This window comes from Cheilinus undulatus, linkage group 3, assembly GCF_018320785.1.
Source record: "Cheilinus undulatus linkage group 3, ASM1832078v1, whole genome shotgun sequence".
Classification (NCBI taxonomy): domain Eukaryota; kingdom Metazoa; phylum Chordata; class Actinopteri; order Labriformes; family Labridae; genus Cheilinus; species Cheilinus undulatus.
The window spans coordinates 34,428,517-34,452,152 of record NC_054867.1 but is presented as its reverse complement, the minus strand read 5'-3'; the positions used below and the strand labels follow the sequence as shown (position 1 = coordinate 34,452,152).

General features: G+C 38.5%; 2 protein-coding genes across 3 annotated transcripts; both read left to right on the top strand.

Moving 5' to 3' along the window:
* The first annotated feature begins 589 nt into the window (after positions 1-589).
* hyal2a (hyaluronidase 2a) lies at positions 590-9,117 on the top strand. Its single transcript, XM_041783204.1, has 4 exons — positions 590-861; positions 1,488-2,460; positions 2,964-3,053; positions 7,988-9,117. The coding sequence occupies exons 2-4, from the start codon at positions 1,531-1,533 to the stop codon at positions 8,378-8,380; spliced, it is 1,413 nt and encodes a 470-aa protein (XP_041639138.1). The 5' UTR covers positions 590-861; positions 1,488-1,530; the 3' UTR covers positions 8,381-9,117.
* A 611-nt stretch (positions 9,118-9,728) lies between these two features.
* On the top strand, positions 9,729-16,073 carry hyal1 (hyaluronidase 1). 2 transcript variants are annotated; one of them, XM_041783465.1, is made up of 4 exons: positions 9,729-9,850; positions 10,877-11,787; positions 11,867-11,956; positions 14,496-16,073. In XM_041783465.1, the coding sequence occupies exons 2-4, from the start codon at positions 10,879-10,881 to the stop codon at positions 14,820-14,822; spliced, it is 1,326 nt and encodes a 441-aa protein (XP_041639399.1). In that variant the 5' UTR covers positions 9,729-9,850; positions 10,877-10,878; the 3' UTR covers positions 14,823-16,073. The 2 variants fall into 2 exon arrangements, with proteins under 2 accessions (XP_041639399.1, XP_041639398.1); XM_041783464.1 differs by lacking the exon at positions 9,729-9,850 and adding an exon at positions 9,883-10,079.
* The last annotated feature ends 7,563 nt before the right edge of the window (positions 16,074-23,636 follow it).

Genomic DNA, 23,636 nt, shown 5'->3' with positions numbered 1-23,636 from the left:
AATTCTTGGACTTAAATTTGATTTGTTTTTTAACCAGTTTAGTTGGTAGCTCTTCATTACTATATGTTATGAAGAGGGAGACCTACTTTACATTTGATGCAAGTTTTAAAATGCCCTAAAGGCCTAATATTTAAACACAAGTTTCCACACAGTTTCCATACTGTGTCAATAAAGCTACTTTTCTGATGGAAAAGTAGCTAAAAGGTCACTGGAACACATTGGTCATCTGTGGGCTTGATCTTATTTTTAGGGATGTGGCACACTGGCCCGCACTGACCTTGTATGAATCTTGTCATTGCTGCTTACAGTGTATCTGTTTCACAGTGGAGGTGGTGGTGGCAAACTTCGTGGACGGGTTCATTCAGTACTGTACAGGGGCACAGGGGATATATCTACCTATACGCGGTTGAATTGAACATTTTGTTCACTATACTTACTACTAAAGTGACGTGTAGGCTTATAGAGAAGAAACACGTCGTTGTAGAACATTCGAAACGCTGACAGAGTTGTTAGGATTTCCGGTTTGTATCGCGGCTCCCCCCTTTTCTGAGTATGAATGGTACATCCTGAAAGTGGTTTGGCACTCGGAGCAGGCGAGCAGCAACTGACAACATCGCAGGGGGCAACTTCAGTTCTCTTTACTTTTAGCGGCCACCATCAGCTAGTGAGCGGAGCTTTAAAGACATTTATCACCAACTCATGTATGTGTGAATTTACCCCGTCGTCTCTTTCTTTACCCAAGAGCTATGCTTATTTTGAAATTTTCCTATTTGTTTTGAGGCTGTTCAGAAAAAAAAAAAACGCTACTTCAAGTAGCAGGCTTCTGGATTTTGGGAATGCTTCCACAGTCTGCTTGTAAAGGTAAGTTTGTCCGGCTGCAGTGATGTTAATTATCTTTGCTGGTTCATTCATTACTAGAAACTTCATTTACTTTATTTCAGTTTATTTAAACTTGTTAACAAAGGAGAGGGTGACACTTTCAAACCCATTTAGGGATGCTTAGCTACTTTATAAGAGAAGAACTATTTTAGAGCACATTTCGCTCTGTTGTGTTTCTAACATTAGGAAGGTATCAGTCATCTTGTGGCTCTGATTAAATGGAACAATAGAAACCTAAAGAAGTTAATATACCTGGAATTGACACCTATTACGAAAGTTGTCAGAAATAGTCATGTGACTTCCCTCTAAAGATTAAACCACAAATTGGCTTCTTCCTGAAGACATTTGAAGACATAATACCCAAGTGCTCTCAGGAGATCACGAAAAAGAAACTGTTGTAGATATTTTTCAAAGATTTTTCTTTGTAGCGTTGATAATTGTATTATAGTGGCCAACAACTAAATCATATTAGTCTGTAAAAGACTTAATTTACATGATCTTTATGTAGCTTATTAAATAAGTGACTTAATTAGTAATTGTACTTGGGACTGTAACTTCTTAAAAAGTGATCAAAAAGAGTTAAATTGAATTTCCTCTCTGACTTTCAGAGCAGAGCGTGACAGTCCTCTCTGTCGACACACATCTGAAGACATGTTGCTCTGGACTCTGCCTGACTGGAGAGTACTGCTGCTGATTGCTCTGCTGTGGGATCGCCTTTGTGCTTCAGAGCTCAAACCCACGAGATGGCCACTGTACTCTCAGAAGCCTCTGGTCCTGGCTTGGAACGCCCCTACCGAGGACTGCTTCCCGCGGTACGGCATTCGCTTCCAGCTGGACCTCTTCCAGATTGTGGCCTCACCCACTGAGGGCTTTGTCAGACAGAACCTCACCATCTTCTACAAGGAGCGCCTTGGCCTCTACCCACACTACGGTCCAGACGAAACCCCAGTGAATGGGGGGCTGCCGCAGGTGGCCAGTCTCACACAGCACCTGGAGAAGATGCCAGAAGGAGTTAAGAAGTATATACGTGAACCAGAAGCCAAAGGTCTCGCTGTAATTGACTGGGAGGAGTGGCGCCCTCTTTGGATACGAAACTGGGATAGTAAAGATGTTTACCGCAGACACTCTCGTGAGTTGGTGCGTCAGAAGAACCCAACATGGACTCAAGATCAGTTGACAAAAGTAGCCCTACAGGAGTTTGAGATGTCCGCCAGGAAGTTCATGTTGGAGACACTTAAGCACGCCAAGAACCTGCGCCCAAACCAGCTTTGGGGTTTCTACCTGTTCCCTGACTGCTACAACCATGACTACAGGCGAACTCTGGAGAACTACACGGGCCGCTGTCCAGATGTGGAGGTGGCCCGCAACGAGAAGCTGATATGGTTATGGACTGAGAGCACGGCCCTCTTTCCCTCCATCTACATGAGCACTTTGCTTCGCTCCTCCACCTCCGGACGGCAGTTTGTCCGGAACCGTGTGAAGGAGGGTATGCGTTTGGCATCGAAGGGTGAAGGCTTGGCACGTCCGGTCTTTGTGTACACACGCCCCACCTATGCCAACTCCCTGGAACAGCTAACAGAGGTGAAGCTTTAAAACTTAAACTTTTTTTTTTTAACTTTCTTGACTCTGTTAGCCACGTGTTCCTGTGCTGTGTCAAGTCAACATTTTGCTAGCAGAGGACTTTTTTGTTCCTAGATTAACTCTCAGCCATACTGTATCTCAAACTTTCAGCACTCTGGATCTGATCAGTGCATGCCGCTTGGAGCTATAGTTCTCAGCTTTTCCTTATCGCAGCCACATTCCTTTCCTGTTCTGGTACCAGACGGACTCCCCCCTCACACCTCTCATTTGTGCAGAGTGCGCAGGATGGGTGTTGGTCAAGTTTAAAACCCTGCTTACAACCTATAGAGCGTTTCCTCCTGGGAGAATAAACAGATAAGAGGCCTCACATACAGTAGCCTAACATGTTGACCCTGAAACGGTGATCTTTAACAGTTTATTTTTCCTGACTTTGACCTTTAGTCTTAGAAATGCATTAGATTAAATGTGATATGATTGTAAAGGGCTGTGTCATCTTTTTACAGACTGACCTTGTGTCCACCATCGGGGAGAGTGTGGCTCTGGGAGCAGCTGGGATCATCCTGTGGGGAGAAGCCATATATGCAAGCAGCAAAGTAAGAACCCACTTGCTCTAATAAGGATCAAACATGAGTCACGCAGACACACCTCACAAATCTGACGTTATCGTGTGGTGAGTATGGACCCGCTGCTCTTGTCCGTCATGTGTGCAGTCATTTGATAACACACACCCTCCTCAAGGCTGTTTGTGGCTCACATGCACATCCTCAGACACACAAGAGAGATTTGTTTTTGAAGATTTATCTTCAATCACATTAAATCTGTGAAGAACTCCCTCTATTTCTGGAAAATCAGCTTCATTTTTTTATTAGTCATGGTATTGAAATATTTTCTGACTGTGTGCATGCCAGTCAAACAATAGAAAATAAGAGAAAATGGGTGCCGGTTAAGCTCAGATGGCAGAGTAGGTGCCATGTAATAAAGTCATCAGTGCACAGGTTGCAGGATCAATTTTGGTGCATGTCTCCCCCTACTCTCTCTTACTTTATTTCCTGTCTGTTTTCAGCTGTCCTATCTAATAAAGGCAAAAAGCCCGAAAAGATTTATCTTTAACAAAAAAGCGAGAGAGAGGGAATGGGTGGCATGGTTTATTTGCATTTGCTCCCGTCATCAGAAAGTAACCAACCACACATTTGAATTTCCATTAGAGGAGATTATTTTATTCTGCTTTGGTAATGAAAAACATGTGTTACACTCTGCAGCAGCATTCAAACTTTGTCATTTACAACATTCAGAGGTGAAAAATGACTTGATTATTGGACTCAAGAAGAAAAGTAAAGTTACTCTGGTTAAATTTACTTACACAAAAGTAAAAATACTGGTTTATAAATCGACTCAACTAAAAGTAAAAAGTATTGAATTTAAAGTTTACTTTAAGGACTGAGTAGCTAATGAGGAGTTGTACAGTAAATATGAACAAGAGAATAGATCTCTAACCAGGTTGTTCAGGTAAAGCCGTTCCTCTTATGAGAAAGTAAAATACACAGCTAAATTGACAGTGTGAATTAAACTCATATGGAGTTAAATTTAACACTAAACATAGTGTCTCTTTTTTGCTCCACACTACATATTGTTTACTACACTTTTGAAAGTGTTAAATATTTTACAATATGACAGCTGCAGTAACCCTCCTCTGGCAAGAACAAAGCAGAGAGTCAATCTTAAAGCAAAGCAATGCATACTGATGAAGTATACGCATCTCGTGTCATTAGGAACACCGAAAGTCACAGGTTGAAGCTCTAACTCAGTGGATAACTTCACTTATGGTGCAAGTGTTTCTCACATCAAAAATAACACCCCACTAGAAACATTACCAAAAGAGGGGTAGAACAGACAACATCAAAACACAACTAAACATATAAAACATCTAGTTTCTCCCTCTTATTGAGGATCTGATGAGTTTAAAACCTCAGGCCTGTCTTCAACTATGTCCACAAATTTTCTGAAGGTCCTGTTTCTGCAGAAAATACACCACTGGATCAGTTTAAGACAGATGAAGAGTACGACTGTTGTACTCTAGTAAAAGTACAGTTACCCCGGGTTAAACTTACTAAAGTAGAAGTAAAAGTCCCGATTTTAAAATGTACTACAAAAAGTACAAGTGCCAAAAAAGCTTCACTGTTACAGTTATTTAAGTAATTTTAATTAGTTATTTCCCACTCCTGCTTATTTCTTAAATACTTATAGATATATTTTGTCCAACTTAATTTTCTTAAGGGGGTATGTTTTCAAAACACAGTTTATATATATATATATATACATATATATATATATATATATATATATATAATTCATTTACATTTATGGACTGCATTGGAAAGTTCTTCAAACATCTTTTGTGACATCAGCATTATTTTAGAATAATCATCACATTTTAAACTCAGTGTGAAAAGGTTTCATGCAAATAAAAAGATGTATGGTATTTCTTAAATATTCTTCTAGCATTTTCTAACAAAAAGAAGGTATTTGTTTAAATATGAAAGGAAAGAGAATGCATTGGAGAAAGCTTAAGAAAAAAACTTCAGATTGTAGGATCTGTAGGATTTGAATCTTAAGTATTTACCTGTGCTGTTTCTCTTAATAGAGCTGAAGTGTCATCATCTTAATATTGCTGAAGGTTCATATGCTCTAAATACTGTAAAATAAAAGTGCTTTTAATTTGTTTATGAATTTCAGTCAGAAATACTGCAAACATCATCTTTTGGTCTTCTTTGTTTTGGATGAATCAGCAGGTTTCACCCATTAAGATCTAAAACTGCCTAAATAAAACCCTGTAAAATTTAAGTGTTGTTTGAAAATAACATGAAAAATCTGGAAAAAAAACCCTTTATTTTTCTGTTTTTGTAGCAGACCGTGACATTGAACAAAAAAAACATATGACAGCTTGGGTTTCACTGTAAATCACTGCCTTTCTCATAAAGTTCCTGAATGTTTTTCAGAATCATCAATCAAATCATGAACATCCTTCTTCCCAAACGTTTCTCTTATACACAAATCCTTGGCTAGCAAGTCTGCAGTCAAAGCAGGATTTGGGTCACTGTCCAAATTTTGCTGTTCTTCTCAAATTCATTGTTGTCATCCTTGTCCTAAATACTCCGGTGTTCAGCCTAAATGTCACTCGGTTTGCTCAGGTCATCAGCCATTGTTTGTGTCATTGCTCAACGTTAAACCTTTTTATTGGTAGAGACTCTAAAGGGCTAAAGCTAAAACACTTTTATCCCATCTGCCTTCTACATTTACACTTTGGTAAATCACATTGCAGTTCATTAGTCACGTCTCATAAAAACAACAAGGTCAACCAGAATTTGCAGATGTTAGATCAGGTCTAAACAGATTAAAGTAGTATGTAATGAACCAAATGTGAATAGCTGTACAAATGAAAAGACAGATTTTCCTCAACACAGAATTTACAGTTTTCACAATTTAATGAGAGGAAACTGTTTGTTCTGATGTCAGAAATAAAGTAAGTTGTCAGAAAGTAACATTTGTGGGAAAAAAACCCTAAATACATCACATACAGGTTTTAAAATGTACAAGGATTTAAGATTAGGCTGCTTTGAAATAATCCAGGAAATTTGATCTTCAGCTGTTTTCAGTTGGATGGAAATGATGCAATGTTTAAAAATGTTTAATTGCTGGTAATTATCCATCAAAAAAATATACATTAAAAAATGTCACTTTATGAATATATGGTGAAGTGAATGCCTCTACTTTTTCTCAGTCAGTCATGCAAAGGGAAAATTGATATCGACAGAGGTAGCATCGTTTTTGGTTAACTGCAAAAAAGAAAGAAGATGCCAAAGTTTAACTGTATATTTTAAAACTAAAGCTCCTGCAGATCCTTAAAGAGTCTTGAAAAGTTTAAACTGGACTTTTGAAATTTAAGGCAACAAAAGGTCTTATTTTTACTCTTAAATTTTACAAGGCAGATTGACAAATACATGTATTTTTCCCTTTTTTTCTTTTATTCTTTTATTTATTAGATTTTAATCCTTCCTTTTTTTGCATTAATGCTTTCAGAATTGAACATTTATAAAGGAGAAAGCATGGAATAAAGCGTTGAATGCTCAAATTATATTGAAATTATTTAAGCCTTGTACTGTTGTGAAACACTAGTCCACTTCTCAACCTCTGGATTAGTAGGTTGCCCACCTAAATCTTTGTGCAACACACGTTTTATTTTGACAGGTCCTCCCTGACAACAGCTTTATTCTCTTTTATCAAAGTTAAACTGTTGAGAATCATTCAACATACCTGCTGAAATATGTTATCAGTATCACTGTATGGGGATACATTATTAAGAGGCATTAAATGTGCCAGGAATCATCATATTTGTGGCCATTTGTAACTTCTTTGTGCTTTAACACTTGACTTTTCAGAAACACTACAATAAATCAAAAATTCAGTCTTTGCCCAGAGCACCAAGAAATCTCACATTCCTTTCATTTTTGCCACACAAACGTGGCATTAATTTTTCTCAGCACGGGTTTTTAAATGAATGGTGGCCTGGAAGTGCAAAATTACAGATTCTAAAACATTTTTACAAAACTTGAGACAAATTTAGATCAACCAAAACATTTTTACTTTTCATTAAAACAAATCTACATTAGCTATAAACTTTTATGAATGAGTAAACAAATTTACATTTTGCAAAACAGTTTAACAGAGTCAATATTAGTAAGTATGAAACACTTTTACAAAACTTGAAACAAAGTCCGATACATAAATTACAAAGTCTGAAACCCTTTTACCAAAAACATTTTTGCATTATATGAAACTAATTTAAACTTTTAGAAATCACTTTTAAAATTTACATTTTACAAAACAAACTTACAACACTTGAAACACTGTTGAATGAGCTGAGGCAAGTTGTACAAGTTGTAGGACACTTTTACAACTTCTGGAACAAATTTATAAACACTATCTTATGGAAAGGGAATGTAACAAATGTGAAAGTGACCCAAGTTTCTAGTTCCGAAAAAGTGTTTCAGACTTTATAATTTTGTATCAGACTTTGTCTTGATTTTTTTTTTTAAGTGTCAGACTTCATAATTTTGTATTGGACCTTGAAAATTAGTGTTAAAGTAATCTGCTAATTTCAATTTGTTTTTAACCCTACCCTTTACACAGTGTAAAACTTTGATGTAAGACAAACTTTATTCAGAATGCATGCCACTTTTTAAAATATAAGACACTTTGCTGATAATACTGTAAAATTGCAGAATTGAGTCAGTAAAAATAAGACAGTATTGTAACTAGATTATTGCTTTTAGAAAAATAAGGTATACGTGGGGATCTAAAAACTTCTACAGATTAATAAAGGAGCTGATCTGGCTTCAACTAAAGTGCACACATACAACCCTTAACCTCAAGTCTACAATGAAAGTGATTTAGGTGTTTTTATTGCTTGTGTTTTATTGTGCATCTTGACCTCCAGGTGAGTGATGACTGTAATTTCCCCCTCTTTTAGAACAGCTGCATTGACCTGGACACCTATCTGCGGGGTCGACTGGGTAAATACCTCCTCAACGTCTCCACGGCAGCAGAGCTATGCAGCCAGACCCTGTGTGCTTCTCATGGCCGCTGTCTGCGCAGGGATCCCGACAGCGATGTTTACTTGCATCTAAACCCCCTCACCCACAGCATTAGCAGCCAGGGCGGTCGGCAGACGGTCAGTGGGGAGCTTGGAGAAGAAGACAAGAGGAGTTTCAAAGCTGAGTTTGAGTGTCAGTGTTACAGTGGCTACAAGGGAGAGGGTTGCAATCAGATAGACCCTTTACATCAAAGAGGGTCTGCGTCTAAAAGTGTCTTACCCCCCCTGCAGTGTGTTATCTTACTGATTATCTCTCTGTTCCTTTGTTAGTTCATACACACTGTAGCAATGAAGCTGCATTTTATGTGACTAGATGAAAAATTAACACTCCGGCCACCAAGTTGGGGATTATAAAGAGTGAGGGTGTCATTTTTTTGTCGTTTCTGTAAAAGGATACCCCAAAGTGAAACTTGCATAGGAAACACTGTGGATTGCAGAGTTATATTTGTTTATAACTGTTAATCTTTTTTTAAACAATAGAGGACACGCTGGAAATGACCTTGTTTACATTTTGCTCCCAGTTTCCTTTCAGTAGCTGTTTTCCAAGGTGTCATATTCCATGTTTTCCCAAAGAGAATGTTTTTTTTTGATGGTGGGAAGGGTGAGTTTTTTCAGGGGCTGTGTGGTGAAAGTGGACTTGATGCACTTAAAACTGGTTATTGCACATTGTATCTGAAGTGCCTGACCTTTTTTTTTTATTTTTCCAACTTGACCTCTCTCTAACATCTGATGTTTTTATGGAGGCATTTACAGTGTTACTATTTATTTGAATGTATTTTTAGGTGTTTTATATGATATTTCCATATTTTATATGTCAAAATGACTACTAGATTTCTTTTAAAACACACCATTACTTAAATTTTGCTAGGAAATAAAACTTTTCTGTAAATAAGGAGCTCTTTTACATCAAAAGCACAGTCGAACTTTGTATTCTCCACACTTCCACTTACATGATGGCCTCTATTTTGATACCGTTTTCTCAACTTGAATAAAGTTAATTAAATCAGCTCTTTTGTTTCTGACAATGCTGTTTATTTTTCTGACATACAGTATCTGTAGTCCAATAAGTCTAAATAATTGCCGAGGTAAACTTAAAATGTTTTCAGGCAATACAGGTGGGGATTTTCTGTTTACCATTACAAGTATCCATGGAAAAAAGCATGTTAACTCTGGCCACTAAGGGGAGTCAAAGCCATCTACTCCTCAGGGAGGGACAGATCTCACAGGCCTCATACCCCCTCCTCATGTAATTGCAGGGTACTGTAAAGCCAAAAGTTATTTTTACCACTTTTAAGAGTTTAGCAAAGCATACAATTAAATTTGGAGCAGGAAGAGTTCATTATGGGTACCTTTTACAGCCATTTAGAGTAAAACTATAATCCTCTCCAGGTCATATCTATTTATGATAGTGTTTTTGATTAGATTCATGCTTCTGTGCTGAGAAAATCTGTGTTTAGAGCAAGAATCAAGCCTGCCTGTGACTTTAAACCCTCCTCCTTACAAAACGTGCCTCTCTATATTGATTGGTTGTTGGAAATTCCATGCGCGAATCTCATTGGATGTCAGGACCGTTCGCGCGTTTATGATTGGTTGAGGGAAAGAAATTACACAGCGCATTTCTGTCTGTGTTTCTTCCCCTTTTCCTGGCTCTAACTTGGAAGTCATGAGACTGCGGCTGAATGTTTTTGTACATTCAGACCACAAAGTCGAAACCACAGTCTCTATCCAGCTGTTGAACAGGTACGTGACTCCTTATCGAGTTTAGTTTTAACTCCTTCCTACACTGTGGTCTGAAACTTCACCGTTCTGGCACTGTACAAGAGCGACATTGTGGTTAACTTAGCCGGATAACAAGGCGTGATTGACAAAAATAATCATGTTTTTCCTGAAGCGATTTTTTGCTGACTTATAACGGTGCCTGTTGGGGAACCCTACATGTAAATCCTGAATACTGTTTCGTTACCACCAGGTTTGTTAATGTCCTATTTTTCAGTTGTAAGTAATTGCAAACAAACTTTTACACGCTGTTAAAATCTTCTCGATCAATTAAACATGTCATTTTTATTAAGCTGTGGTGCTACTTGACGCAAACTTAGCACAAAAAATGAGGAAATTTGTGTTTGGTAGATTATCTCTCTGATGAGAGATAAGCCTGCATATTTCCCTTTTAAATGGTGCAAAATTTGTAAGGATCATGCATCTGTAGGATGAGCAGCAGAGCTGAGTATATGGGTTGCACCCATGAAAAAAAAAATTCCACATCTTCACTCCTAATGCCAAACAGCTCATTTTGCTGGTGCATTAACTCTGAGTATGGGCCCTCCAACAGTTGGTGTCTGCTCCAAGAATCGGCATGCCACCTTTGACTGAACGAGATGAGGCCCGGGCAATAGGGCACTGCAAGCTGATGTTCTGCAAAACCAATGTGAGACATTACTTACAAATGTGGCACGTTTTAAAAGGGGGAATAAACAGGCGTTCTAAGGGTATAACATTTATTGCAAAGAAGCATTGTTACAACAAAGAGACAATCTGTCAAACACAAATTTCCTCACTTTTTGTGCTGACTTTATTTCTTTTATCAAAACCACTGGAATTGTACTGTTTAAACATGTGGTGTTGCACTGTAGCCAGATATTACAACAACATTAGTGGTGGTAACTTGTTAAAAAAACATAGTGTAGTACTCAGCTCTGCATCATCCTCTCCTAGTTTCACAACACAGTTTTTGCAATATCCTCAGTGTTGCCCTTTCCTTTCTTTCAGGTATGAGTCCATTTCATTCTGAGCTGCTTCTTCTCGTAAACTTGATCAGCCTCGTGTCAGGGCTGCAGTTTGCATCTTCCTCTTTCTCCCAGGTGCCTTTCCTCACTGTGTGGAACGCCCCCACTGCCACCTGTCTTACCCACTATGATGTGGACCTTGACTTGGGCACGTTCAGTATCGTCCAGAACCAGAACCAAACTTTTATGGGAGAAAACATAACCATTTTTTATGCTGAAAAGCTCGGCCTGTATCCAAGGTACTCAGGCCAATCAGAAGCCATTAATGGAGGTGTCCCACAGAATGCCAGTCTGGATAAACACCTCAGAACAGCCTCTGATGATATCCGCACCTTCATCCCTGACAGGGATTTCCAGGGCCTGGCTGTGGTGGACTGGGAGAGCTGGAGGCCTGTATGGGAGAGGAACTGGGACAGTAAGCAGGTGTACTGGGAGGGATCCAAAGCACTGGTGAGGTCCAGGCATCCAGACTGGAGCCCTGCACAGGTGGAGGCAGCAGCTCGAGTAGAGTTTGAGAATGCTGGGAGGAAATTTATGGAGGAAACACTCAAACTTGGGCAGGAGGAGAGACCGAATGGGCTGTGGGGTTTTTACGGTTTCCCAAACTGCTACAATTACTACAGCGAAAAAAGCACAAACTACACTGGAGAGTGTCCGGCTGTGGAGTTGAAGAGGAATGACCAGCTGCTGTGGTTGTGGAACGTCTCCTCTGCTCTGTATCCCGACATCTACCTCAGCATGGAGCTGCGGTGGCTCGGCAAAGAGGTGCTACTCTACTCCCACCACCGCATCCTGGAGGCCATGAGAGCAGGAGCTCAGGCTGCTCCATCAACACTTCCTGTGTTCCCGTATGCTAGAATCGTCTACACATACACCTTAGATTTTCTCTCTCAGGTAAGATGCAGATTATTTGATTCCATGCTAATTTTATTTGCTGTTTGTTTTAGTTTGCTTTAGTTTTATCATCCTGCAGGAACACCTGGTCTACACCATCGGAGAGAGCGCCGCTTTAGGATCTGCAGGGGTGGTGCTGTGGGGTGATCATGCCTTTGCCAAATCAAAGGTAGGATACATTATCAGTTACTGTGCTCAAAACTTATATTTTTATGCCATGCATGAAGAAAATGCGCAGTCAAAACAGGTTTACAAGACTCTAAAGTTGAAGTAGAAACAGGTAGTATTACAACATTTTTTCTAAAAGGAAAATTTTCCCACCCTTATATTATAAGTTATATATTGTAAGTATATCGATCGATCTTTTTAAATTTGACACTTAAGAGGGAAAGAGGAAGGTCTTTCCTCCCTGTTTAACAACTTTTGACCTCGGACTCCTAATTAATTTTGTTACAATGAGGAATTCAGTGTTACAGATATGATTTATTTGGAAATGTTTTGGACATTTAAGTTTTAACAAGATATCACTGAACCATTTTGTCTCAAATCTAGTGTGTAACCTTTTTTAATTGTGCTCATGCTGCATGATAAATGTTTTATATTGTTATTCAGCCTTCTCAAAAACATTATGAATCTCTGGGGTGCACACAAAAATTTGTTGGATTTACTAAAAACCCTTTTTATTGGCCGTATTTTCTGGCATATAAAGAAAAATACTCCACATTGTCCCCTTATTGATTGATGAATCTAAATCAAGTCATCATGAGTAGCCTAGCTTGAAGCAAACTTACAAAAAACGGACCCACACATGATTGTATGTCCTAACATTCAGTGTCAGAGTCTCTTAATCCTTAAAAGGAAAAACAAGAACTGCTCTCGGATGATGACACTGGTGCTGTTTTGTTGTCGTGGTGATTCATGAGTCACCTGATTAAATGGAAATAAGGAAGCAGGCACGGACATCACCATGAGATGCAAGCCAAAAACAAAGGGAGATGTTCTTTATCCTCATTTCCAAGATAATCCATCCTTTCAGCTCAGACCCCCCTCTCTTCTTTTTCAATTTTGTTATGTTGCAGCCTGACGCTACAATAAAAAACATCATGTTCTCTCATGAATCTACACTCAGTACCCCATCATGGTAAAGTAAAAAAAAAAAAAAATCACTCAGGTGCCTCCCATTTCTCTTAAAATTTGCTCAGATGTTTCTACACCTTGATTGGAGTCCACTTATAACAAAGCATGTGTTTCTTTCTTTTTAAACATTTATTGTTGGGCTTTTAGTGCCTTTAATGATAGAGGAGGGCAATGGGTAATACCTTAATGTTTCCTAAAATTAGTGTTCTAAAAAATTGGCTAATTTCTAAGTTGGATAATTTCTTTTTAAAACAATAGGATGTTAGTCTTGTTAGTCTTGTCACATGCTGTGAAGTTTGTTTTTATTAATAATGGTATAAACAGTTTTTTTTTTATACCAAAACACCAAACACCAACTTCCTTTTTTGAAAAACGCATACGTGCCAAAAACGACATTTGCTTGATTGTCCACTTGAGGCTGGCTGAAGAGACGAGCAATCTCCATAACAGCCCGTATTAAAATAGAATCCATTTCTCTCCTAGTCACAGATAATCTTTAAATCCATCACTTTCTCCTCTGTGTAATGCAAAACAGAAATTGGTGCGCTTACTCACTGTTTATGGTCATGTCGTAATCTGCAGAAGTATTGTTCAGAAATACTTTTTGAAACAGGGAAAATATTTTATAAAACAGAAATGGATCCCATGTCTCTAATTTTGGGACTTCCAAGTCAGAATATGAGCGCTGAGCCTAGTACAGGTCATATAACATTCTCACTGTTGCTGCCAAAAAAAATAATGTCATGATAGATTAGTGATGAGAGCCCTTCTGATTAAGGATGGAGTTAAGTCATTATAGAACTGGTCTCCGCAGAATATCTCACAAGCAAAGAAAAATCAGTTTTACAAAGTCTCACAGCCTTGTTTGAGTTATACTAGACCTGATCTTTTTGCCATTATTTTAACAGGAGTTTCTTGAGCCTGGATTGTTGTAAGTTCAAAATCAATAAGTGCCATAGCTTTCTATATAACTGTATCCATCTGAAGTGTTTTTTTTTTAATTTGTTTGTCATTGTTTATACTTGTTAGTTTATTGCATCATTGCCTCAATATGTGCTTGTTTGTTTATTGTGAAAAATTAAGAAAGTTGAATTAATATATGTAAAAAAAAGCACAATTTTAAAGCAGAAATAAACACGTGAGCCTGGTTTGGAAATGCTTCTGGTGTGAAAAGCTCACTATTTTATTCATATGCACTTGGCTGGGGTTGCTTTTTAATATGGCATCCATTTGATTTCAATAAGATTAATTGTTATGCAGACGTTGGCATGATTATGGCCATGGCTGAGTTGAATGAGCGATACGTCTGTTGTAATCCCTGCCTCACCACACCTTTGTCTTTGTCTAAAGTTAGGAAAAGTTCAGAAACCATTAAGCTACATCACTGAGAAGACATCCATGTTTTGTTTAATCTGTGGTTAATGTCATTTCATTATGTCAGCGCTATGTTTACTTTTTAGTGCCATGAAGACATTCAGACAAACTGTAGATGTAAAGGTGTAAAGGTTTGAACCATTACTGGTAAATATTAATTGGGATGTCCATATTTTGCTTTCTTTTGTTTCATTTAGTCCACCTGTGAGGCTGTCAAATCCTACATAGATAAGACTCTGGGCCTTTACTTGGTGAATGTAACGTCAGCAGCTGTCCTCTGCAGCCAGACTTTGTGCTCCTCTCAGGGAAGGTGCCAGAGGAAACGGCTAAATTCAGGAGCTTACCTCCACCTGGACCCTGCTGCGTGGAAGGTGGTGTCAGATAAAAGACCAGAGGGAGGGCGTGACTACAGAGTCCTGGGACAGATGAGAGCACACGAGGTGACCTTCATGAAGTCTGAGTTTCAGTGCGTATGTTACCAGGGCTGGAGCGGGGCGAGCTGCTCAAAACCAGTTCGGGTTTAACTGATGTTTGGTAAAGGAGGAATGTAAAGGTCTAATGATAGCATCAAAGTTTATAAAAAGTTTACAAATGACTCCATACAGAGGATGGCAGGGGCTGTTTGGCTCAGAGGTTGTTATCTGCATCAGTGCATGAGGTCTCCTGTGAATGGAAATGCACCAATTTGACCAATATGTTTGCCTAATTAATCACTATTATAGCTTCCCTTAATGTGCAAGGGAGTTAATATTCCATTTTTGTAAATTCCAATTTATCTGTGCTTTTTTGCATTCCAATTAAATGCTGTAATTTGTTGTTTAATGAACAACAACTCTTTTTACCAGTTGAGTTTCAGAAATCAGCCTAAAACAATTCATAAAACATGCTTTTCTTTGGGGCATTTTATTTTGACAGGACGGATAAAGATATCTCGGAAATGCTCGGAGACACCTGTTAAGACAAGAGCTATACCCTCTGTTTAGTGGAGCTCCTGTTGTACCAACTGAGCCAAACTGAGGCGACAATAAAACCAAGGGTTGATACTTATCAAGGTGTAAAATGTGACCTACATAGGTTTGCTGTGGAAACCTCCAGTGCACACATAGACATCTTTTACCCTCATGATAAAGATTTAAAATGAATAACTGAGCTTTGAAAGGGCTTGGATAGTTCAGTGAGAGACAAGGGACACCCATGTAAATGCATTACTGTGCCACAATACTTTCTATTGTTATAAAAATATAGTTGGAAAATTGTCTAAAATTTAAATGTATAACAACATGGGTTAGGCATTTGATTTAAATATTTTCTTTTAGAAAAGAAAAGGTTCTTTTGCATTTAAGAACACAAGTTTTAAATCAATTACACACGGTTTAAAAACTACACATCTTGGTGAATGCCAGTAAAGGTTTCATATGCATCCTGAAACCATCATTGCGGACACACTGCTTGTATAGACATGATATCTTGTTTCTCATCTGTAACTTTTGAAATGAACGTTATTTCATGTTGTAAGTATGTTGATGCTGTTGAAGGTGTCAACCAAAGCCACAGCTGGTTATGAATGTAGCTTTTCAGTATCATATGGGCATAACTGAGATTAGAGATCTTTTTCATTTAGCTTCATTATGACAGAAGTATCTTGTATTTATTTCTCTTTTCCTGCTCTTTAATTGGTCTTTGTGATTATTTTGCTGATAATGTTTTGTTTCTTGTTTACCATGTACGGCACTTTGGTCAGGTATGATTATTTTAAATATACCTTTCTAATTTGATTGATTGCTTGAATATGATTATTTGCACATAGGTTTAGCCTAGAATGGGCATATGGAGTCATTACAGTACCATTCAGTGTTTTCTTCAATTATCTCTAAGTGTTAAATTTGTTGACTAAAACTAAGACTAAAAATGTTAGTCCACTCCCATTTTTCAATTTGGAAGACGAGACTAAGACTAGCAAAAAATAAATTATGACAAAAATTCTGACAAAAAGTACATTAAGTTTTTGTCCAGAAGACTGAATAAGACTAAAATGTAATCAGTTTTTGTCAACACTAAAAATTCTTCAAATTAGAGAGCTTATGCTGCTGGGTAAGTTTAAATCTGTAGCTGCTCTGCCTTTCAGCCATGGAAAGCAGAGATACCAGGTTTGCAGGGTGCTAAGAACTCAGAAGTTTAAAATTCCCTTAGATTTAGACAAGAGAATAAATGTTCTGACTGAAATTAAACACTTTTATGGACTAAAACTGGACTAAAAAGGTTTTCCATTTTAGTCGACTAGAACAAGGGTAGAAATGACTATAATATGATTAAATCTAAAGGCATTACAATCAGAAGTCTAAGACTAGATTGAAGTAGCTGCCAAAATTAGCTCTGATCTACAACTAAATTTGTATGTGTCTTTTAAAGATTTATTTTTGTACTTTTTCTGCATTTATTGTCCTGCATGTATTGGAGAACATGGAAAGTGGATAGAGTCCAGTGTTAAATTTGGCAGCTATTTTTAATTTTGGTCTTAGTTTTAGTCTTTGAATGAATTGCATTTAAGTTTTAGTCACATTTTAGTCATTTCTATCCTTTTTAGTTTTAGTCGATGAAACTCAAAACATTTTAGTCTAGTTTTAGGCCATAAAATGTCCTCACATTTTAGTCTTTACTTTTAGTCCAAGCATTTATTTTCTCGCCTAAATTTGGTACCAAATCATGTTAGTGTGTTCTCTGCACTCTGCCAAACCTGGGGTCCCTGCTTTCTACAGCTGAGGGAAGAATAGCTACAGCTACATTGTTTTTTGACAGAATTACCCACAGTGGAGAAATATCATGGATTTTGAATGTCCGACAAAAAACTACATTTTATACCATTTTATACCATTTACATTTTCGTCTAGTTTTAGTCATCTTGACTAAACTAAACTTAGTTTTTGTCAGTTTTAGTCATCACAGATTTTTTTTTTTTAGTCTAGTTTTTGTCATGAAAAAAAAGGCTGATGATGAACATTTTTAGTCATAGTTTTAGTCGACAAAATTAACACTGATAGAGTCAGACACTGGGGAGAGAGAGTGGGGAAAGTCACAGAAGTCAAGGAAAGAAGCCAGATTTAGACCTGATCTGCCCACTTAAAGGACAAAAATGTCCATACCTGGGTTATGCAAACAAAAACCACAAGGCAACCAGCACCCCATATAAAGTTTTTATAGGGATGCATCAAGTATTTGCCTTCCCTTGTTAAATCATGAATAAACTGTGATTAACTGTATTTTTTTGAAAAGCTGAGTTCAATTTTTCTAGCCAAACCCAGGCCCTATTATTGCCATAGGTCTGAAATCAAGTAATCACTTCAACTGAACCTGTCTGACAAAGTGAAGTAGGCTAAAAGATGACACAAAGTAACGCATCATGATCTTATAAAAAAAAAAAAATCAAAAACAGATGAGGACTACAACTAACCACAGTGAGAGCCATTGTCCACAAATGAAGACAACTTGGAACCTTCCTTGGAGTGGCTGACCTACCAGAATTACTCCAAGAGTGCATCAACAACTCATCCAGGAGGTCACCAAAGAACCCAGAACTACATCTGAAGACCTGCAGGACTCCATGGTCATGGTTTAACAATGAAACAGACTGGGAAAAATGACATCCACAGGAGAATTATAAGGCCAAAACCACTGCTGACTAAAAAGATCACAAAGCCTTGTTTCACATTTGCCAAAAATAGCTTAATGATCCCCAAGACTTTTCGGGGAAATACTCTGTGAACTGATGAGACAAAACTTGGAACGTCCTGTTACATCTGCTGTTAAATTAACAAAGCATTCCATAAGAAGAACATCATATCAATAGTCAACCATGGTGGTGGCAGTGTGATGGCCTGGGGCTTCTTCAGGGCCTGGACAACTCTCCATGACTAATGCAACCATGAATTCTGCTCTTTACCAGAAAATCCTGAAGGAGAATGGCGAACCATCAGATTATGTCCTCAAACTCAAGTTCCCTTGGGTTATACAGCAGGGCCATGATCTGAAACATACCAGCAAGTCCACCTCTGAATGGCTTTAAAACACAAAATGAAGGTTCTGGAGTGGCCAAGTCTGGACTGAAATCCAACTGAGATGCTGTGGCATTACCTTAAACAGACCCTTCATGTGCAAAAACCCTCCAATATCACTGAACTAAAACAATTCTGCAAAGAAGAGTGGGTCAAAATTCCTCCACAGTGATGTGAAAGACTCATTGCTAGATATTGCAAATGCTTGCTGTGAAAAATGAAATGAACATTTAAATCAACATTTAAAAAATGATTGGGTTATTTTTGTCTTATATTACAATTAAAAAAGTTTATTGAACTGAAATATTTAAGTGTGACATACACAAAAAATAAATAAATAAATAAATCAGGAAGAGGGCTAGTTCTTCTTCACAGCTCTGTATGAATCATGATTTGTTACCAAAGATTAGTGTATCCAACAGTAAAAAAAGTTAAATGTGGCTCCACACATTTAAACATGCAAAAGTACTCACACAACAGTTTCATTAAATCATAAATGGGATTTCTAAAGGAATCAAACTCCATAAATCAAAGTGCAGTTTAGCAATTGATACTCGAGTATTCACATTAAAGTACACATTTTAATCCAGGACACTGTTCATTTGATACTTTGGCCAAAGTAGAGGGATGGATACCTCTTTCATGGCCATCTGGAGGGAATTTGGATCAAGGTTATTAGTTCTTTTTTAAATTCAATTTCTGTTTAATTTTGGTATTGGTTTAAAGCTTGTTGATTGTTATTTTTATTTTATTTGTAATGCTTTGCTGTAGCAGAGTTTTAAGTTTAATTTAATATAGAGGTAATAGACTGAAAAGAAAATGTATAATGTACCAAAAACTAAACCATCTTAATATTTTAAAAATATTTATCAAAAAAGACAGAGGGACAACCATAATCATAGACCAATTAAAAAACATAGAAGATATTTGCCAGTCACTGTCCTTTTGACAAAAATAACAACTACTACCTTTTAATAATCACTTATCAACACATTTATTATTGTTAGGAAAGTGTAAATGCCATACTGGCTTCCTCCAGCAGGTGGTGCTGTGGGCCAGATAACTGGATACAGACATGCACCATCAAGGTCAGAGCTTTAAGTGCAAGTCATCGCAAGAAAAGCACAATAATGGTTTATTGCAAACGTTTCTGATGCAATGTGTCACATTTTAAATTTTACAGCACAACTGCAGCAGCAACAGTGTAAACAGAGAATTAAACCCTCTCTAAGACCAAGCCAGAGCGAGCATGAGGTGACCTTGATTGATTTAGCAGAGGCATGTTGTCTTATCTGATGGCCACCTCTGCTCCAAACTGGTGTCGGGGATAATTTCCTTCCTCTGTCCCTCATGAGGGAGAAAAGGCTGGAATATAAAATCCCAGGAGGCCTTGCTGTTTCCTACTTTATCACTGCTCTCTGGACTATGAGGAAATGAGGGGGCAGATAGACGCACCAGTTTCTGTTTTTTTCACTAAATGTGTGTATTTAGAGGAGACTGTGCCATCTTGAACCAGATAAACTGCTCATTTGTTTTTTTAAAAGGTCTCTCCAAGAACACTGTTTGCCCTACGTTACTTGAAAATGGCTGGAAAATAACGTAACAACGCTCTCTTGCTGATTGACATTCAGTGCTTCTTGTCAGTCACTTCATTATAATAATTTTCTTCACCCTGGCAGCCTAAACTCTGCTCTCTCCATCCAAATACAGGAATAATAATAAGAATGCTGTGCTGTTTTTAATAAGCTTGGATTTATTTATTTATTTAAGTTTGTCTGTACAAGAAAAATTGTAAAAGCACGATAATAATGTAACTTTTCTGCCTGTGTTTGCAGTTTGAGTGTCAGCTTTCAGAAGGAAAACTTGTATATTTGTATGTAGGTTTATTTGATATGACAAAGGGAGTTTCACACATCACCAGCAGCCTCTTTAAATCACTCTACTCAAAAGAAAGCCTCAGAGTAGAATCACTCATGAACAGAAGAGTCATAGTGATCTGTTTATCTGGTCTGACTGGTCCTCTCTTTTCCCTCTGTCAGGTCTGGCAGGCCCTCTATTTCTCTATCCTCTCATCTCTGCATTTCTTCATTTTGGCGTCTCGCTCTGTCACCCCTCCATGGTCACGTCTCCGCTCTCTCCCCGCTCCTCGGTCTCTCGGATCGTCTCGGTTGCTCTCAGTTTAATAACTGTTTTGTCACGCTCTGTGTCTTTGTCCTTCAGAGGAGCCAACTCTCTGATCAGCTTCTTAAAGATCTGATGCGCACTTGCTTGTTTGCCTTATCCATGTTTGTATGTGTCACAAAAAGCAACAACAGTGATCATTGATCAGGCTATTGAAGCATGAAACTTTCTCTGTCATGATGAACTTGTACACTTCTCCTTTTTGATGTAAATAATGTATGATGATCAGCAGCTTAGCACAAACACAGGGAACCTAGAGTATGGGTCAAGCTCTGACCCATGGCTGAAAAATATTAGACTGACATTGATACTGAGCCAAAATGTTGAGGAGGCTGAGTCAACCTCACATTTCTTTCCAGGGCATCCCCCTAAAAGCCGATGGCTTGAGTCATCATTCAAGAAGACCCCAAGTCCGAATGCATTTTGTCTTTCAAATATCTGTGCTTCAGTTTTGCATCTTTTCTGATGCAGCAAGGCAGATAAGTGGGTGGAAGCAACTGTGTGGCAGGCCAGATAGTTTGCGAAAGTAATTTAAGAGGAATGACCCATCATTTTTCATGACTCATGGAATTAAATGACAGTAAGCATAAGGTATCCTTCTCTTAAAAAGAAACACAGCTTGTGGTAGTGGGGGGGCTGAATAAATCAAGTTTCTGGTTGAAAATAAATGTTTCTTCAACACTCTTTGGCCACAGCATTTGAGAAGGAAGAACTGGAAGAAGTCTGGCAAAACGTTGACTCTTCCAAGAGCTGGTCACCCAGCTAAATTGAGCAGTCAGGGGAGAAGGACCCCAGTAAAAGAGATGACCAAGAAAGAACTGGATGGTCACTCTGACTAAGCTTGACAGATCCTGTGTGGAGATGGGACAAAGTTCCAGAAGTACAACCATCACTGCACTGTAGCCCTCCACTGATCTGGACTTGATGTTAGAGTGGCTCTCCACTGTTCATCACCTGCCCAATACTATACCAACAGTGAACTGCTGGTGGCAGCATCATGCTGTGGGTGTGTTTTTCAGCAGCAGGGACTGGGAGACTGGTCAAGCTTGAGAGAAAGCTGAATGGTGCAAAGAACAGACATATCCTCAATGAAAACCTGTCCCACAGCGCTCAGGACTTCATACTGGGCTGAAGGTTCACCTTCCAACATGACAATGACCCTAAGCACACAGCTAAGACAACACAAAAAGGCTTAGGAACAATGCCCAGCCAGAGTCCTGACTTGAACCCTACTGAACATCTCTGGAGAGCCCTAAAAATGTCTGCCGTTCAACAGTCCCCATCCAACCTGACTGAGCTTGGGAGGATTTGTTAAAAAAGAATGGCAGAAAACCAGCTCCTTGAAGGGCTTCTTGAGAGGGCATGGGAGTTTGCTCATCCAGTCTACATGTGTTTAGTGGACCTGGAGCAGGCTTGTGATTGTATCCCTCAGGGGGATCATACAGGGGTTGTTCCCAAGTGAAGGAGTTCAAGTATCTTGGGGTAGAATGGACAGTGTGATTGTCAAGTGGATTGGTGCAGTCAGCAGTGTTGCAGGTATTGTAGCGAACTAGTGTGGTGAAGAGGCAAAACTTTCAATTTACCAGTCAGTCTGCATTTCGACCCTCACCTGATCATGAGCTTTGGGTGATGACTGAAGAAAAAGATTGCTGGGCTTAGGTTTAGAGATGTGGGGAAGAAGCTCAGACATCCAGAGGATGTCTACTAAAGTAGAGAAGCTGCTCCTTCACGTTGAAAGGAGCCAGTTGAGTTGGTTCAGGCATCTGATAAGGATTCCCTCTGGTTGCATCCCTGGAGGTCTTCCTGGCTTGTCCAAATTAGAGGAAACCTTGGGGCAGATCAAGAACTTGCTGGAGGGATTATGTATCCTGTTTTGCTTGGGAATACCTTTGAATACCTTGGGAAATGTTAGTGGGGAAAGGGATGTATGGGTTGACTAGCTTCTCCAGCAGATGGATGGAAGGACGTACCAGGCCATATTGAAGTATTTTTTCCTCATACCCGAACTAGAGCTAAAAGATTTGCTTCTGTTCTTCTTACTAATATGATAATAATTATATGACCACTCTTGTTATCACAATTTGGGGAACAACTTACATGTCTTTTGTAAAATACGTAACTTTATATGTTTGATTTGTTGTGTTGTTTTTAAAGGCAAGTAAGGGAACCTCTGTTGCTCGTACTGTCTGACTTCCACTGCATGAAGGACGGACAAGATGGGACGATGCAGTACAAGACTGACCATATCTCAAGACTTTCACATGAACTCAGTACAAAGCTGCTTCCATCCATGTATGCCACACACAGTTTGTTTTTTAATCTGTAAGTGATATTTAATGCTATGACTGGTATTTTAGACTTTTGTGATATATATGCTTTATTTCATCAGATCTTTGATCGGGGTTATTGATAAGGCCATATGCAAACATGTTGGTAACAAACATTTGACTGAGCATCTGATTTAACAAGCAAGATAGTACGTTTGCAGTGATATCTCCATGGCACATCTAAAGCTTATGAATATAAGCTTTAGATGTGCCATAGAGTAGATTTTGTTTGAACTTCGGACAGAGCAAGGGCCGCTTTTTTAGACAATTTACAGCCTTTTTTCCCCTAAAATACGAACTATTCCTTTACCAAAAAAGGTAGCTTTTTTTATCCAGACAGGTAAAAAAATTAATTGGTTTGCATCATCATTAACATAAATTCCTCAAAATGTAAACTTCACTGTTTAAATGAGCCAGAAATCATATGCTGTCATGCTATGCTAAAAGATGATTGTAGGTAAGTGGGCTGTAAAAATGGATGGGAAACGGAGATGTAAAATAAAAAGGCAAAGAAGGGAATGTGAGTCACAGCTCTTGTTTCATAGATGGAGCTCTGATATCTCTGCACTTAGAGGCTGTGTTGTGACCAGACTGCACCTTAAAGAAAGCCATTGCATGGCTAAGTGCTGGATGGTGAGCAATGCAGCAGCAAATAATCACTGCAAAGAAAAAGGTTGCTGAAATTTCTGTGTGTTTAAAGTGTTATGTGTGTTAAAGTGCCATTGAGGATTTGCTTCCCCTGCTGAACGCCTCCTGATGAGAGGTGACCTGACAGACTCTC

Bases quoted from the DNA above. Each gene is read 5' to 3' on its own strand.
- hyal2a (XM_041783204.1), top strand. From the start codon at position 1,531: ATGTTGCTCTGGACTCTGCCTGACTGGAGAGTACTGCTGCTGATTGCT. The intron at 2,461-2,963 runs GTGAAGCTTTAA...ATCTTTTTACAG, and splicing joins CCCTGGAACAGCTAACAGAG to ACTGACCTTGTGTCCACCAT. The intron at 3,054-7,987 runs GTAAGAACCCAC...CCCCTCTTTTAG, and splicing joins CCATATATGCAAGCAGCAAA to AACAGCTGCATTGACCTGGA.
- hyal1 (XM_041783465.1), top strand. From the start codon at position 10,879: ATGAGTCCATTTCATTCTGAGCTGCTTCTTCTCGTAAACTTGATCAGC. The intron at 11,788-11,866 runs GTAAGATGCAGA...ATCATCCTGCAG, and splicing joins CCTTAGATTTTCTCTCTCAG to GAACACCTGGTCTACACCAT. The intron at 11,957-14,495 runs GTAGGATACATT...TGTTTCATTTAG, and splicing joins ATGCCTTTGCCAAATCAAAG to TCCACCTGTGAGGCTGTCAA.